Genomic DNA, 15,035 nt, shown 5'->3' with positions numbered 1-15,035 from the left:
TCAAACACTGTCACTCCCAACCTCTCCTTTGGAATTCAATTCTTGTGTTTGAACCAAGGCTGGAATGAACTCAGGAGCTGAGTGGTCCTTGTGGAACCCAAATGGGGGTCACTGAGCAGGTTTTCAAGGAGCAATTCCAAGCAGATTTAACACAAGGCTGGACTAGAGATCAGACAGCGTGACTGGTATTGACCAAGGTCAGTGCCCTGGCACTACAGCAAGCACCAGGGGAATCTGCTCACAGGGTCACATCAGAGAATGTCTCTATAGCTGCAAATCATGGATATGGAGTGAAGGTGTAGGTTAATGCACAATCTTACTGTCACAATTAATCCTTAACAAAGCTAAACAGCCAAACTATTAGTGCAATGAGTTTAATACAGAAATGCACAAACAATAAAAAGATGAATTACATCAATTGGAAACAATGATAAAAAGGGGGAGGGGGATAAAGAGAGAGAAACAGCCACATGTTTTGTGCCTTTAATCCTCTCATTAGACGTTGCATTGCCTGTGAGAATTCCTTCAACTTGCTAAACATGAGACGAGCAACACCTGGAGATTCAGGCTGGGAAGGAGAATTCAGCATTGTTCAATGATGGAATCCATTGGTTAGAAATTATATGGAGGCTGGGGGAAGGCTGCAGGAATGATGGCACAGGTGGTGAATTCAGTAAAACTGGTCTTATCTCAGGCTTTACCCTGAAAACCTTCAAAAACTTACAATTCTCACCCACACATTTCAAATCCTGTCCAGACCAACGTCCCTCTCGCAGAACCCCCAAAACACTGTCTAAACAAATGCCCTGCTCAGAGCCCCTCAAACCTTGTCAAAAATTAATACCCCTCTCTCAGACCCCCAAAACCCAGTTTAGACCACTGTCCCTCTCTCAGATCCCACCAAACACATTCTAGACTAATTCCCCTCTCTCAGACACCCCCTTTTCCAAAACCCTGTCTGCACTAAACATCTCTGTCAGTGACACCCAAAACTCCTCTATCCTGTTGTCTGGCAGCACCTTCTTTATCACTAAGTGCTGAGAGTCGTGTTGTTCAGAAGCATTGAGTGGATATTCCTGCTCTCTCTGGGGTTGAGCTTGAGGTGAGGAATCTGCTTCATTTGATGGCCTGCTGCTGCAAACAAAACCTACCTTTTTCCCCACCTCTTACTGAACAGAAAGTCTCAATCTTCCTCAACAATTCATGTCTTTATCAATTTAGTTAATAACTGAGTCCGACACCAATGGGAGTGACCCAGTCCCAATGGGCAGCTAAAGCGCTCGTAGCGAGCTTATCACCTCAGAGCCTGGGCAGGGTGTGGGAATGTGCCAGTCTCTGCTCTTGCTGTTGGTACCTCCCCTAATGACACCTTGCCTCGCCCCACAAACATAGCCTCCATTTTCACTGTTCCTGTCTTGGCTCTTAACTGACTGTGGGCCTAATTAGGGCAGCCCAGTGGCTCGGTGGTTAGCACTGCTACCTCACAGCAGAGTTCAACTCCACCCTTGGGCAATTGTCTGTTTGGACTTTGTACATTATCCCTGTGTCAGTGTAGGTTTCCTCCGGGTGCTTCAGTTTCTTCCCACAATACAAAAATGTGCAGCTCAGTCAACTAGCCATGGAAAATGCAGGGTTACAGGGACAGGTGGTTTGCTCTTCACAGGGTCAGGGTGGATGCGATAGGCTGAATGGCCTGCTTTCCCCATTTTATGTATCAACTACAACACCTGGGTGATGCTGCAAAGAACAAGTTCTTGTTGACTGAATTCCTCCGCCCTGGGATCCTGATACAGCCCAGTGGTCTTGCCACAGGCTGACTGGCTTGAGGCTCAGTGGGCCTTTGATAGAAGGGGTAGCAGAGCTCTCGCACTGGCTTTCCTGTCGTCAGGTCAGATCCTGACACCTCACCAAGATTCTGCCAACTAATTCTAGTTTCAACTTCTACAGCCCTGAAAAATTCCATATCCAGATTTTTTCTAAATTGATGTACAAGTTCACCTCAGTGTTGTCTGCTCCCGATGTCACTGGGTCATGGCAGTGATGCTGCAAGCTCCCTGGCTGATGTTGTGGTCCAACACTGGACCAGTCCCTGATCCTCATGGCAGGACGCAAGGAGTGGGCAGGTGGGGCTGGCATGTCCATTCACACAATGGCCAGGCTGCCACCTTCCCCATCTGCCCCACCTTCCCATGATTTTGGTTAAATCTCCATATGACATTCATACTCTCAGAATGCTACAGCTATTTATAAAATATTACAATAAGAATTTTGTACAATGTTGATTCAAACTTGACAACAGAAATAGTAAAAAGTAAAAAAATATTGCAAGTGATTGTATACGTCAACGTGAGCTGCATATTGTAGATATCTTTCATGCACGAGTAGCAGCAAGTATAGCAGGTGCATTGATTATAGGTTGAAGTAGGAGCCTGTTCCCCACTGTTACTAGCAGCAGCAATTCATATATAGATATGGGTTCTACTCAGTTTGTCTTAATTAGCAGCATTAGACTCCAAATGATCCTTAAAAAAATTGCCAAGAAAGTTTTCTTCAGTTGCAGACAGAAGCACGCATGTTACTAAAACCTGTGACGTGGTTTTGTAAATTCTTTAGCCCGTTTCTCTGTAGACAAGGAATGTTTAATTATCCAGAGAGAGCCTATTTAATAAGGGACTATATCTTAGTCAGAGATTCTCTTACAACCCTCTCTTAACAAAACACAAACTCAGCTCCAACTATTCAGTTTTAGTCTCTTCCAGTATCTGGGGAAGGTTTTGGTCCTTCTTCAGAGAGACAGGCTTGGCCCCATTGGACGGTTCGAGGGGTTTGGCTTCATTCGTGTGGTAGCTGCCCTTGTGTCGATAATAGTAGAGGAACAGCAAGACCAACAGTGCGAGGATAGCGAAGAGGATGAGTGCTACAATGACTAGCACAGAACAGGATAACAAGGATTAGTGCAAAAATCACATCACGTCATTACGACCCATCTAGGTCCTGACTGCAGGACTACTCCCAAAACTGGATTACTCTCAGAAAATATTCCAAATCTGCAATCCTTTCTTTGCTATTTTTGGTTAAAACATATTTGGTCAAATTAATAAAATATATTTACCAGCCCCAGAATCAGTTGTTAATAGGTTTTCATGGCCTAAACCTTCCTTCTCCTTCTCTGCCTGTATCCTCTCTGTCCCTGAAACTATCCACTCAAACCAAGATGGGCAGACCGAGGGAATGAAGGGACAGGGTGAGGGTGAAGGGACCATTCTATCCCAGTGGCATTAAACCCCAGTGGGGAGCACAAAGCCTATCAACAAAGCAAACAAGATCATGGGGACATTGTTCACAACCTCCCAGGGGTCCATTTTGTTTAATGGATGACAGCGAAAAGCACTGGGTCCAGTGGTTAGCTGCTGCCCACTGACCAAAGCCCAAGTTGTGCCCTGATTCTGGTTTCAGGCCCACAGCCAAATGGGCATGGGGTTTGACACAGGACGAGCTATACACGGCACTGACAGCAAGGGTGAATGATCAGGATTCAAATCAGAACAAAGAACAATAAGAAGAAAATAAAGAAAATCCCAGTCTTAAGAAACAAATGGAAGGTTTTATATCCACATGATCAAAATTAAACCATGATTGCAGGATAACTATTCCAAAACCAAAACAGGCTCCCAGTCACATTACCTTCCCACAACATCCCATAATACTAGGGATCCAGTCAGATCTGTACTCACCTCCAATGATAACTCCAGTCAGGTAATCATATCCAAATCGTGGGGTGTCTGAAAAGCAAAGCTTTTGGGTAATATTCCTGCTTGGGACACAGGCTGCTCCATTCCACACTCCCTCACATCCCATCTGTCAGTCAACAACATAGTCGGGGGGGGGGGGACTGGGCAGGCAAATGGGTGTGAGCAAGGGACATGCAGAGGGGGAGGGAGAGGTGCAAAGTGGGGAGGGAGGGCAAAGGGAACAGGAGTGAGTGGTAGGGGGAGAGTGAGGGGAAGAGGGAGGGTGATAGGAAAGGGGGAGGAGGAAGAAGAACCAGAATAAAGGGAGTGAAGGATATAGGGAGAGGAGTGGGGTCGGGGGGGGCAGCATAGGAAGGGTAGGGAGGGAGGTTATTCTTCACGAAGCTTAAAGTCTAAACAATGACAGCCAGGAACTATCTGAGGTGTGGGCATTGCTGGCTATACCAGCATTTATGCCCCATCGGGCAGGTAACAGTTACCCACATCACTCTGGCTCTGGAGTCACATGTAGGTCAGGCCAAGTAAGGGTGGCAGACTTCCTCCTTACAAAGGGCATTAGTGACCAGATGGGTTTTTCCTGACAACTGACAACAGTTTCATGGTCATTAGGTCTTTTTTTCACATTTTTGTGGAATTTAAATTCCACCATTTGCCATGGCAGGATTTGAACTTGGGTCCCCAGGTCGTAATCGGATTTAGAGGCCATCTCCTCCTCTAAAGGTTACATTTCTCCCTCACCCTTCACTATTAGCCAGTCTCACCTTACTCACTCCCCACTTCTGTTCCCCACTTAATAGCCCCACACCCCTAACCACCTTCCCCATCCTCAGCCCTAAACCATTACACCTACTTCCCCCCCATTCTCACCATTCTCTCCTCTCTCTACCCATTACCTGCTCACTCCCACTCCCCTGCCTGCACACCCCTCTTTCCCACACACACACACGGACGCGCGCGCGCACGCAGAGCCTTCCTCTGCCCTATCCCTTCATTCTCTTTGCATCCTCCACACAGTCACTCTCTCCTCACTTCCTTCCTGACAATTACCCTACCTACCCTCTCTGTCCCCTTATTTCCCCCACTTTCACTGCCTATCTTCTGTTCCTCACCCTCTTTCCCACCATTCCCACTTTCTCTGCCAGCTGTTTCTTCCCCTCTCCCCCTGCCTACCCTGCCTCTATCCCCTCCACTCCCTCTCTCCCCCTTACCCCCTCCCCTCACCTGCTCTCTCTTCCCCTCTTATCTACCCTGCCTCTCCCTTCTCCACTCCCCCTCTCCACCTACCTGCCCCCTTTCTCTCTCTCTCTCTCTCTCTCTCTCTCTCTCTCTCCCCCCCCCTCACTCTACTCCCATGTGCCGTCACATTCTGTGTTGAACCCCAGCCCAGTGTTAAACATGAAAATCCAGGCCAGTCTTTGCCACGTTAAAAAGCTCTTGATGCATCTACAAACAGAGCATTGAGATTATGATGATGTTTCTGTACCTGGCTGCAGAGCCCAAGGATCTTCATCCAGAAGGACTGATGATAGAATTATGGGGACAGCTCCACAATTCGATTCCACCAAATCCCCCAAAACCTCCACAGTCTGATTCGTGTTTGTCCTCAGGGCTGCCTTTAATGGGGCAATTCCATTGAAGTTGACTCCGGCCAGACACCCAGTGAAACCCGGGCTGTTAAACCGCTGGATCTCAGGGTCAAGAACACCTATCTCTGTGAGGAAATCAGGAGAGATCAGCAGAGACAGCAAGGGCTGACTTTCACTCTCAGATCACATTAATGCTTATTCTTCTCTTTGAAGGGAAATAGATGAAGCAATCAGTTTCTTTTCCAAAAGGTGGCTATAACATTGGATAAGGCACAGGCTATTGTAGAATTCAGAGATAGTAGGAACAGCAGATGCTGGAGAATCTGAGATAACAAGGTGTAGAGCTGGATGAACACAGCAGGCTGTTTTCAATAATAAACAATTTTGACTCAATTAAGCAAAGGAGGAATTAAATGTTAATTCTGTTTGTGGTCAGTTGTTAAACTGCCTCTCAAGGAAGGAAGCTATACACTCCTGATCTTTTTTTCTAAGATTAGATTCCCTACATTGTGGTAACAGGCCCTTTAGCCCAACAAGTCCACACTGCCCCTTGAAGCATCCCACCCAGATCCATTCCCCTGTAACCCACACACCCCTAAACACTACGGGCAATTTCCCATGGCCAAACTACCAAGCCTGCACATCTTTGGACGCAGACACAGGGAGAATGTGCAAACCCTACACAGACAGTCGCCCGAGGCTGGAATCGAACCTGGGTCCCTGGCGCTGTGAGGCTGCAGTGCAAACCACTGAGCCACCGTGCCGCCCTGCTTTCTTGTCACACTGTCCAGAATCCACAAGGCTGGGGATAAGTTGACTGAAGTTTTCAGGATATCAATGGAGCCACAACTGGCAAGCAAGATGCTGAAGCATACTCTTAAAAATTAGAGCCAACTTTTCGGAAAGACATTAGGAAACATTTTTGCACAGAGGACTTGGTATAAATTTTAAAACTCTGTCCCGCAAATGGCATTTATTGATTAATCAATTTTATCAACTTCAAATCTCAGGTTGATAGACTGTGAACCGACAGCGCAGTGCTGGCCCCGCAACAGCACGTCGCACTGACATATGATTGACAAAAATAATATATTTTTCTACCTCACAGTAAATCGTAAAAATTCAAAACACATGTCTTTTAGAGCGTAACATGCTGGGCAGCTGGAAGGAAAGGTGCAGCCGAGTGATGGTCTGACAGAGATCAGGATGAACAGAAAAATTGCAGAAAATGAGAGCCTCACCCATCACTCGACCCAAAAAGAGGGACCTTGGCGAATCAAAATTCTTATCACCCCAGAGAGAAATCTTGTCACGCACAACTGGATGTTCATCCACCTGAAGCAAAATCAGAATCAGGCCACGTTAGAAGCTGAGCCTTGTTTCACTTGGACTGTCACAGGCTGCATTGGGCCAGCAACATGGAGAGGGGGGAGCGGCAGGCTCTCAGAGGGAGAGGAGGGGAACAGAGAGTTGGGCGAGTGTTGGTGGGTGAGTGTGAGGGAATTGTCAGAAATAGGGGAGGGGAGAGTTGTGGAGGGTGTTTCAGGGAAGGGATTTGTCAGAGTGGAGTGCAAGAGGGAGGAGGGGGGAGAGAAGTGTCGGACGTGGTAGAGGGCAGGGTCGGAGGGGAGGGGAGGGGACGGGGAGTGTCTGGGCGGAGTGTTGGAGGGGGTTAGGAAGAGGAGGAGGAGTGTCAGAGGACAGAGTGTTCTGCGTAGAGGGAGGGGAGTGAATATAGAACAAAGAACATTACAGTACAGTACAGGCCCTTCATGTTGCACCGACCTGTGAAACCAATCTGAAGCCCATCTAACCTACACTATTCCATTATCATCCATATGTTTATCCAATGACCACTTAAATGCTCTTAAAGTTAGCGAGTCTACTATTGTTGCAGGCAGGGCATTCCACCCCCTTACTACTCTGAGTAAAGAACCTACCTCTGACATCTGTCCTATATCCATCACCCCTCAGTTTAAAGCTATGATCCCTCGTGCTAGCCATGACCATCTGAGGGTAAAGGCTCTCACTGCCCACCCTATCTAATCCATTGATAATCCTGTATGTTTCTATTAAGTCACCTCTTAACCTTCTTCTCGCTAACGAAAACAGCCTCTAGTCCCTCAGCCTTTCCCCATAAGACCTTCCCTCCATACCAGGCAACATCCTGGTAAATCTCCTCTGCACTCTTTCCAATGCTTCCACATCTTTCCTATAATGCGGTGACCAGAACTGTACGCAATACTCCAAGTGCGGCCGCACCAGGGTTTTGTACAGCTGCAACATGACCTCTGAAACTCAATCCCTCTACCAAGAAAACTGAACACACCATATACGTTCCTAACGACCCTATAAACCTGGGTGGCAACTTTCAGGGATCTATACAAATGGGCACCGAGATCTCTCTCCTCGTCCACACTACCAAGAATCTTACCATTAGCCCAATACTCTGTATTCCTGTTACTCTTTCCCAAGTGAATCATCTCACACTCCACTTGCCACATCTCAGCCCAGCTCTGCAGCTTATCTATGTCCCTCTGTAACTTGTGATATCCTTCCGCATTATCCACAACTTCACCGACTTTAGTGTCATCCGCAAATTTACTAACCCATCCTTCTATGCCCTCATCCAGGTCATTTATAAAAATGACAAACAACCCCACTCCCTCTCTTCTGGGTGGGGGGAGAAAAGAGTGGTGGGGGCAGACAGTGGGGCCGTCTGTGTGGCGGGGGGGGAAACAGTGGGGCTGTGTGGCGATTTTGGGAGCAGTACCTGTGTGTAGATGTGTTTGGGAGGGGTATGGGTGGTAGGGGAGTGGGGCTGTTTGGCGAGAGGGAGGGAGTGGGGATGTCTGTCGGGGCGGGGGAGAGTGGGGCAGTGTGGTGGGGGTCAGAGTGGGGATGTCTATGGGGGGGGGGGGGAGTGGGAAGTGGGGCTGTGTGGTGGGGGGGTAGTGGGGCTGTCTGGCCATGAGATGGGGGGGGGTGGTGCATGGGGAAGAGTAGGGCTGTGTGGCCAGGGGGAGTGGGGCTGTCCGGCCTTTGGGGTTTTGTGGGGGGGGGGGGGGGGGGGTGGAGGGGAGGAGTGGGGCTGTCTGTCGGGGGTGGAGTTGGGGAGGAGAGTGGGGTTGTGTGAGGATTTTGGGAGCAGTACCTGTGTGTAGATGTCCCGGTCTCTCCGGGTGATGTTGACCCAATGAGCTTTACCATCAGCCACGTTGTCCTTAACCAGGATCCTGGTGTACGGGTTGGGAAAGGAGCCAAGCTGGTACCGAAGCACCAAGCTCCCTGTTGGGGACAGAGGCAAGAGACTAACTGTAAAGATGGCCTGGTTTAATCAGTCAGCCGCCAACACAAAACGTTGGCCCAACAGCAAAAGGAGAAATCCAGAACCCTCCAATCAGCAGAGCTCAGGGCCAGGCATCAGACAAACAGAGGGATCTCAGGGGCAGATGGATCCCGGGGGCAGGGGAGATCCTGGGGTTGGGGGGGGGGGGGGGGGGGGGTGCAGGGTGATCACAGGAGCTGGGGATTCCAGGTGCTGGAAAATCCTGGTGGCTGGGGCTGTGGGTCAGAATTTCAGGGATGGGGGCCTCCCAGCACTGAGGGTTGCTGACAGAAGAGTACAGAATGGCGTAACTGAGGCATATTTGATCATTTCCAATTGTATTGAGAACAGGAAGTGATAATGGAAATTAGCCCATTTTAACTGAGGGATATTATAAACGCAGCCATGCCCTATTGGTCAGTTTTTCACTCAGGCTAGTTTCCCTTCAGATTACGAGAAATGGCAGAGAAAGTCAGACATGACAGAATTATACACGACAGATGCTTTAATCCATCTGATTATTAATATCAGTGTCAACACTCAAATCAAACTCCGTTAACCAGTGTACACAGTTATACTAATTGCGTGTTTCTTTGAGGTGTTCACTTACCATCGTGTTTGATGATCACAGCAAGATAATCTCTGGAGAAGGAGCTGATGTACATGAGGACACTCGGTGTCTGTGATGTTTTGAAACTGAAGACAATTTCCTCACTGGTGGAGTTAAAACCGTGGCTGATTGGAACCATCATATTTGCAAATGCTCCAGCTGCCGCTGTGAATGGTGTTTGGAAGCCATAACGAACATAGGTTCCTGGTTCAAAATACCCACCAATAACTGGAAACAGACAGATCACGGTCAATCCTGGGAAGAACAGTCAGCATTTTCACAGGATTCTCTATTTGCAATTCAACAAATAATTAGGAATTTGTTTTTCATTCACAAGGTTTGCTAATAGGACCACTGATTTTCTCTTAAAAACATACTAAAACCTTTAAAGGCCACAACTCTAAAACTGATCTGTCCAGCATTTTATTTTCATGCACATGCTGTCATGGGGCTGTGCTGCAGCATTTCACATTACGGCCCAAATGATTGTTGATGAGCAATCTCCAGAGCTGCCCCAGTCAGGTCTTTATCAAGCACAAGTGCCCCGAACATATCCACACAGAATGCGGAACAGAGAAGTGACAGGATACATCAGAGGAGATAATGGGAACTGCAGATGCTGGAGAATTCCAAGATAATAAAATGTGAGGCTGGATGAACACAGCAGGCCAAGCAGCATCTCAGGAGCACAAAAGCTGACGTTTCGGGCCTAGACCCTTCATCAGAGAGGGGGATGGGGAGAGGGAACTGGAATAAATAGGGACAGGAATAGTGACAGGATACATCAGAGGGATGTTTTGAAGAAATTTTTGAAAATGTTCAAGGGTATGTTTCAGACTCAGTAATCAGCCTCTGTCCCTGTCATAGACACGCACATACACACAGCTAACATACACACAAACACATGCAGACTAATGTACACACACAAATCTATTACACATATTCACTCCTACACGCAGACCAATGTATACATACAGGTACACATTCTCATGTACAGACTAATGTGCACACACACACATACACACAATGGATATATACACCACACATTCACTCATACATGCAGACTAATGTCAGTGCACACGCGCGCACACACACTCTCATTCATAAATGCAGACTAATATGCACATACACACAGCTGGTCAGGCAGCATCACAGGAGCAGGAAAGTTGACGTTTCGGGTAGGGATCTTTCTTCAGCAATAGGGAGGGGGAAGGGAGCTCAGAAATGAATAGAGAGAGGAAGGCTGGGGCTGGGGAAGATTGTGGGATGGCGATAGGTGAGTGTAGGTAGGGAGTGGTGGGGATTGGTCAGTGAGATGGGAGGGAGAGAGGATGGACAGGTTGTGTCAGGTGTCCTCCTATTTCAAGGACTGCAACTTTCCCCCTACGCTGACCAAAAATGCCCTCAACTGCATCTCTTGCATTTCCTGCACTTCTGCGCTCAAAACCGCACCCCCCCAACAAAAATAAAGACAAAACCCCCTGGTCTTCAAATACCAACCCTGCAACCTCCATATCCAGCTCATCATCCTCCACCATTTCTGCAATCCGACCCCACAACCAAAGACACATTTCCCTCCTGACTCCTATCTGCCTTTCATAGGGACCACTCATTCCAAGACTCTCTTGTCTGCTCCACACTCCCCACTAGCCCCACCTTTCCCTGCAACCGCTGGAGGTACAATATCTGCCCATACACCTCCCCCTCACCTCCATTCAAGGCACCAAACAAACCTTTCACATCAGACAGGGGTTCACCTGTACACCTGTCAATGTGGTCTACTATAGCCAATGCTCCCGATGTGGCCTCCACTACATCAGTGAGACCAAGTGTAGGCTTGGAGACCATTTTGTAGAGCGCTTGTGCTCGGTATGCAACAAACGACAACACCGTCCAGTCGTAAACCATTGTAACTCCTCCTCTCATTCCCTAGGTGACATGTCCATCCTGGGCCTCCTGCAGTGTCACAGTGACACCACCCGCAAACTGGAGGAACAGCACCTCATATTCCACCTCAGGAGCCTACAGCCTACTGGCCTAAACATGGATTTCACCAGTTTTAAAATCTCTCCACCCCTGGCTCATCCCATGTCTAACCCTCCCTCTCATTCCCACCTCCTTGACCTGACACAACCTATCCATCTTCTCTCCCACCTCACTGAACAATCCCCACCACTCCCTACCTGCCCTCACCTATTGCCATCCCACCTACCTGCCCCAGCCCCAGCCCACCCCTCTCTATTTATTTCTGCAACTTGCCCCCTCCGGTGATCAAAAGTGCCCCTCACTATTTCTGAAGAGGAGTCCCGACCCAAAATGTCAGCTTTCCTGCTCCGCTGATGCTGTCTGGCCTGCTTTGTTCCTCCAGCTCCACAATGTATTGTCTCTTGAAAACATGCCACTGTTGCTTTACTGTCTCTGGGTCAAATTCCTGAAATTTGTGCCCTAAAGCACTGTAGGTCTCCCTACAGCACATGGACTGCAGGAGTTCAGGAAGGCAGTTCCAGCACCATGGAGAGTGGCTGGACATCAGTCAGTGGTAGTTTTTGTGATGAAGGCATCAAGTGTTTCTGTCAGGATTGTTATGGGGTGATTGGAAAGAGAGGGGACAGCACATAGACAACTGATCAAAGGAACAACTAACATGGAGAAAAGGCAGGCAAGTTGGATGATCAACATTTTAGTTGGAATAGGGATGAGAGAGCAGGGGTGGGTCTCATGGACTATATGAAATCAGAGGGGGAAATGAAGGGAGATAAGTGAGGGAACTTGAGAAGGATACAGAATAATAGTCAGTTTAGAAGCCAGTACCTTTATGGCAGTACATCCCATCAAAGGCACTGGAATTACAGTCACAGCTGTATGTGCTGTATCGCTCAACACATCTGCCTCCATTCTGACATAGTACCCCAGTACTGCCGCATTCTCCCACACAGCCTGCATTCACTCCCTCTGTAACGTTAGCTTCCTTCTCCAGATTCAGGATTACTCCATTCATTCGGAGACCACGCAAGCAGCCAAAGAATGCGTTCAGCCGATACTCGGCAGCTCCTGTCACATTAAACAACAAGAGTTTTAGCAGGAGTTGGCAGGAAGATGTGGACTGAGAGAGATACATACAAAGCACTTCCCACACACAGGTTGTAATAAAGTTAAAGAAAAGATGCCTTCAACATTAAGCCCTTACTAAAGGGTCTCAAGCAACAAAAAGAAACTTAGAAATAAAATGACAATGAACAAGATCAAATGTTTGGAATAGAGGATGGTTCTGAACAAAACCAGCCTTATTAACAAAACTTGCCAACTTGTTGCTTTCACACAGTGCACAGATTACATTCCAGCAGATAACCGCTGATCACAACCTTACAAATTGATTCAATTCCCCAGCTCAGGAACATGAAAATCTCCTCCCCATGCCAGTCAAATCCATACAGTGAGAATTTCAATTCCAATTCTCAGAATGGAATCCAGTCCTCAGCTGATAAAAACTGGGCAGGGACTGGGTCCCAAGGTGATTTTGAGACTTACCTATAAACAATGGCCTGTCCAGCTTCAGAGATACATAGCTCTGTGGTGGCGCCTCTCTCAGTCGCCAAGGTGACTCATCCAGCCGTAGACGGGCAAACTTCACATTGATCTCTGCCTCCAGGAAGTGCCAAGCGTCATCATTCAGAGGGGTCTCTGACTCAACCTGTAGCTCCTCTGGGCCATCACCCACATCAAAGGAGAATGCAACCACCATCTCTGCTGCAAAACGCCAGGGTAAGTGTCACAGACTGAACATTGCGATAGATGGGTGGGGGAATGGGTGGGGGGTGTGGGTGCTCAATTGATGAAGCTTCAGTTCTGGAGGTCACCTGTTGATCCTGAGAGTCACAGGGCCACAAGCGTAGCAGACTGAAATCCATTCACTGATCTCAGTGGCAAATGATTTTCAGAGACTTACAAGTATTTTACTATAAATCTACAGTTTGGCGCAAACACCAGTTTTCACCCTTCCCTTCTTTCTTTGTTCAGAAGCCAAGCCCCACTGGGAAGAGCACAGCTTTTTTAATTAATAAACCAATTATCCAAATTTCAAATACACTGCCCACAAGGAGCATGGTAATAAAACCAAAATGGGGAAATCTGAGGGGAGGGGACAATTAAATCCAAGATGGGTTAGCTGAAAGAATAGAATCCCTACAGTGTGGAAACAGGCCCCTCAGCCCAACCGGTCCATACCAACCCTCAGAGCATGCCACCCAGACCCATCCCCCTATAATCCACCTAATCTACACCTGAACACTACGGGCAATTTACCGTGGCCAATCCACCTAACCTGCACATCTTTGGACTGTGGGAGGAAGCTGGAGCACCCGGAGTAAACCCACGCAGACACTGGGAGAATGTGCAAACTCCACACAGACAGTTGCCCGAGGCTGGAATCGAACCTGGGTCCCTGGTGCCGTGAGGCTACAGTGCTAACCACTGAGCCACTGTGCTGCCCTGAAAGGGAAGATAAGGCACCCCAGACACCACAGGACCCACTTAAGAATTTAGTTCCTCCTTTGATGTCAATGTTTCAAATGAAAATAAGTTACAAACACTACCCACCAGAGGCATTACTACTAAAACAAAAAGGAAGGAGGGAATTTTTCTGTGCAGAGATGCTATTGCACACCTCTGAACTCTTTTTAGCCACTTTTAATCATTTGAGCTTCTAATTTAAAGAACAATTTACAAGCACAGCCAGTTCCACGGGGTAAGAGGTCCCACGCTGATTAAATCTCTGGGAAAAGGGGATGTGGGGAACAGGGCACTTTTGGATTTCAGAAGCTCACTCTGTGTTTTTCACTGGTCAGTGTTTTGGTTTTATAATCCAATTTTGCTGAAGCTCTTTTCATTTTCCCAAACTATAATTTCAAATAATAACACTCACATTTCAGTTCCAGACGGATGAAATTTCTATATCCGGAATTCTCCAGAAAGACACCATGAGATGTTGTGGTTTTGAAGTAGAGAGAGATGTCAGCACTAGGCCCGGGATTGAAGCTCGGGAATTGAAGGTAATTCCCTGAAACAAATGAGGCTGTGTTCCAGGAGCCGCCTGTGGAGAAGGAAACAGTAGTATCAGTATCATCACCCCATGCCCCCTCACACACACACACACCACCCTAAAACATACCCCATTTCTACCCACCCGATAAGATCACAAGATATAGGAGCAGAATTAGGCCATTCGGCCCCTCAAATCTGCTTCACTATTCGATCATGGCTGATATGTTTCTCAATCCCTTTCTTTTGCCTTCTCCCTGCTTCATCCGCTTCTGCCTTCTCCACACTATCCCCTTTCTAATCAAAAACTTATCTATCTCTGTATTAAAGACAGTCAATGACTTGGTCTCAACAGCCCTCTGCAGCAATGAGTTGCACAGATTAACCACCCTCTGGCTGAAGAAATTCCTTTTCATCTTAGTTCTAAAGGGTCATCCCTTGACTCTGAGGCTGTGCCCTCAGAGTCTAGTTTCTCCTACTAGTGAAAGCATCTTCTCCATGTCCATTCTGCACAGGCCTCTCAGTATCCTGTAAGTTTCAATCAGATCCTTCCTCATCCTTTTAAATGTCAACGAGTACAAGCCCAGAGTTCTCAATTGCTCGTCATAAGATAAAGCCCTTCATCCTTGGGATCACTCTTGTAAACCTCGTCTGGACACCCTCCAAGGCCAGCACATCCTTCCTAACATATTGGACCCAAAACTGCTCTCAATATTCCAAAT

General features: G+C 47.6%; 1 protein-coding gene across 5 annotated transcripts in view; it reads right to left on the bottom strand.

Annotated features, from left to right (window-relative positions):
- Window positions 1-358: 358 nt before the first annotated feature.
- The window catches only part of cntnap1 (contactin associated protein 1), a 47,477-nt gene continuing 32,800 nt past the window's right edge, over window positions 359-15,035 (bottom strand). For 2 of the 5 annotated variants that reach the window (XM_059638893.1, XM_059638892.1), the window contains 9 exons: window positions 14,198-14,365; window positions 12,805-13,023; window positions 12,088-12,327; window positions 9,277-9,504; window positions 8,493-8,626; window positions 6,580-6,673; window positions 5,236-5,463; window positions 3,735-3,782; window positions 359-2,926 (listed from right to left, as the gene is read on the bottom strand). In XM_059638893.1, coding sequence (XP_059494876.1) covers window positions 2,736-2,926; window positions 3,735-3,782; window positions 5,236-5,463; window positions 6,580-6,673; window positions 8,493-8,626; window positions 9,277-9,504; window positions 12,088-12,327; window positions 12,805-13,023; window positions 14,198-14,365 — 1,550 coding nt within the window. In that variant the 3' untranslated portion in view covers window positions 359-2,735. Of the gene's footprint in view, window positions 2,927-3,734; window positions 3,783-5,235; window positions 5,464-6,579; window positions 6,674-8,492; window positions 8,627-9,276; window positions 9,505-12,087; window positions 12,328-12,804; window positions 13,024-14,197; window positions 14,366-15,035 lie in introns of those variants that run through there. The other 3 variants (XM_059638895.1, XM_059638894.1, XM_059638896.1) reach the window with 3 other exon arrangements.

Source organism: Stegostoma tigrinum, chromosome 31 (genome assembly GCF_030684315.1).
Source record: "Stegostoma tigrinum isolate sSteTig4 chromosome 31, sSteTig4.hap1, whole genome shotgun sequence".
NCBI classification, from domain to species: domain Eukaryota; kingdom Metazoa; phylum Chordata; class Chondrichthyes; order Orectolobiformes; family Stegostomatidae; genus Stegostoma; species Stegostoma tigrinum.
This window is presented reverse-complemented; position numbering and strand designations above follow the sequence as displayed.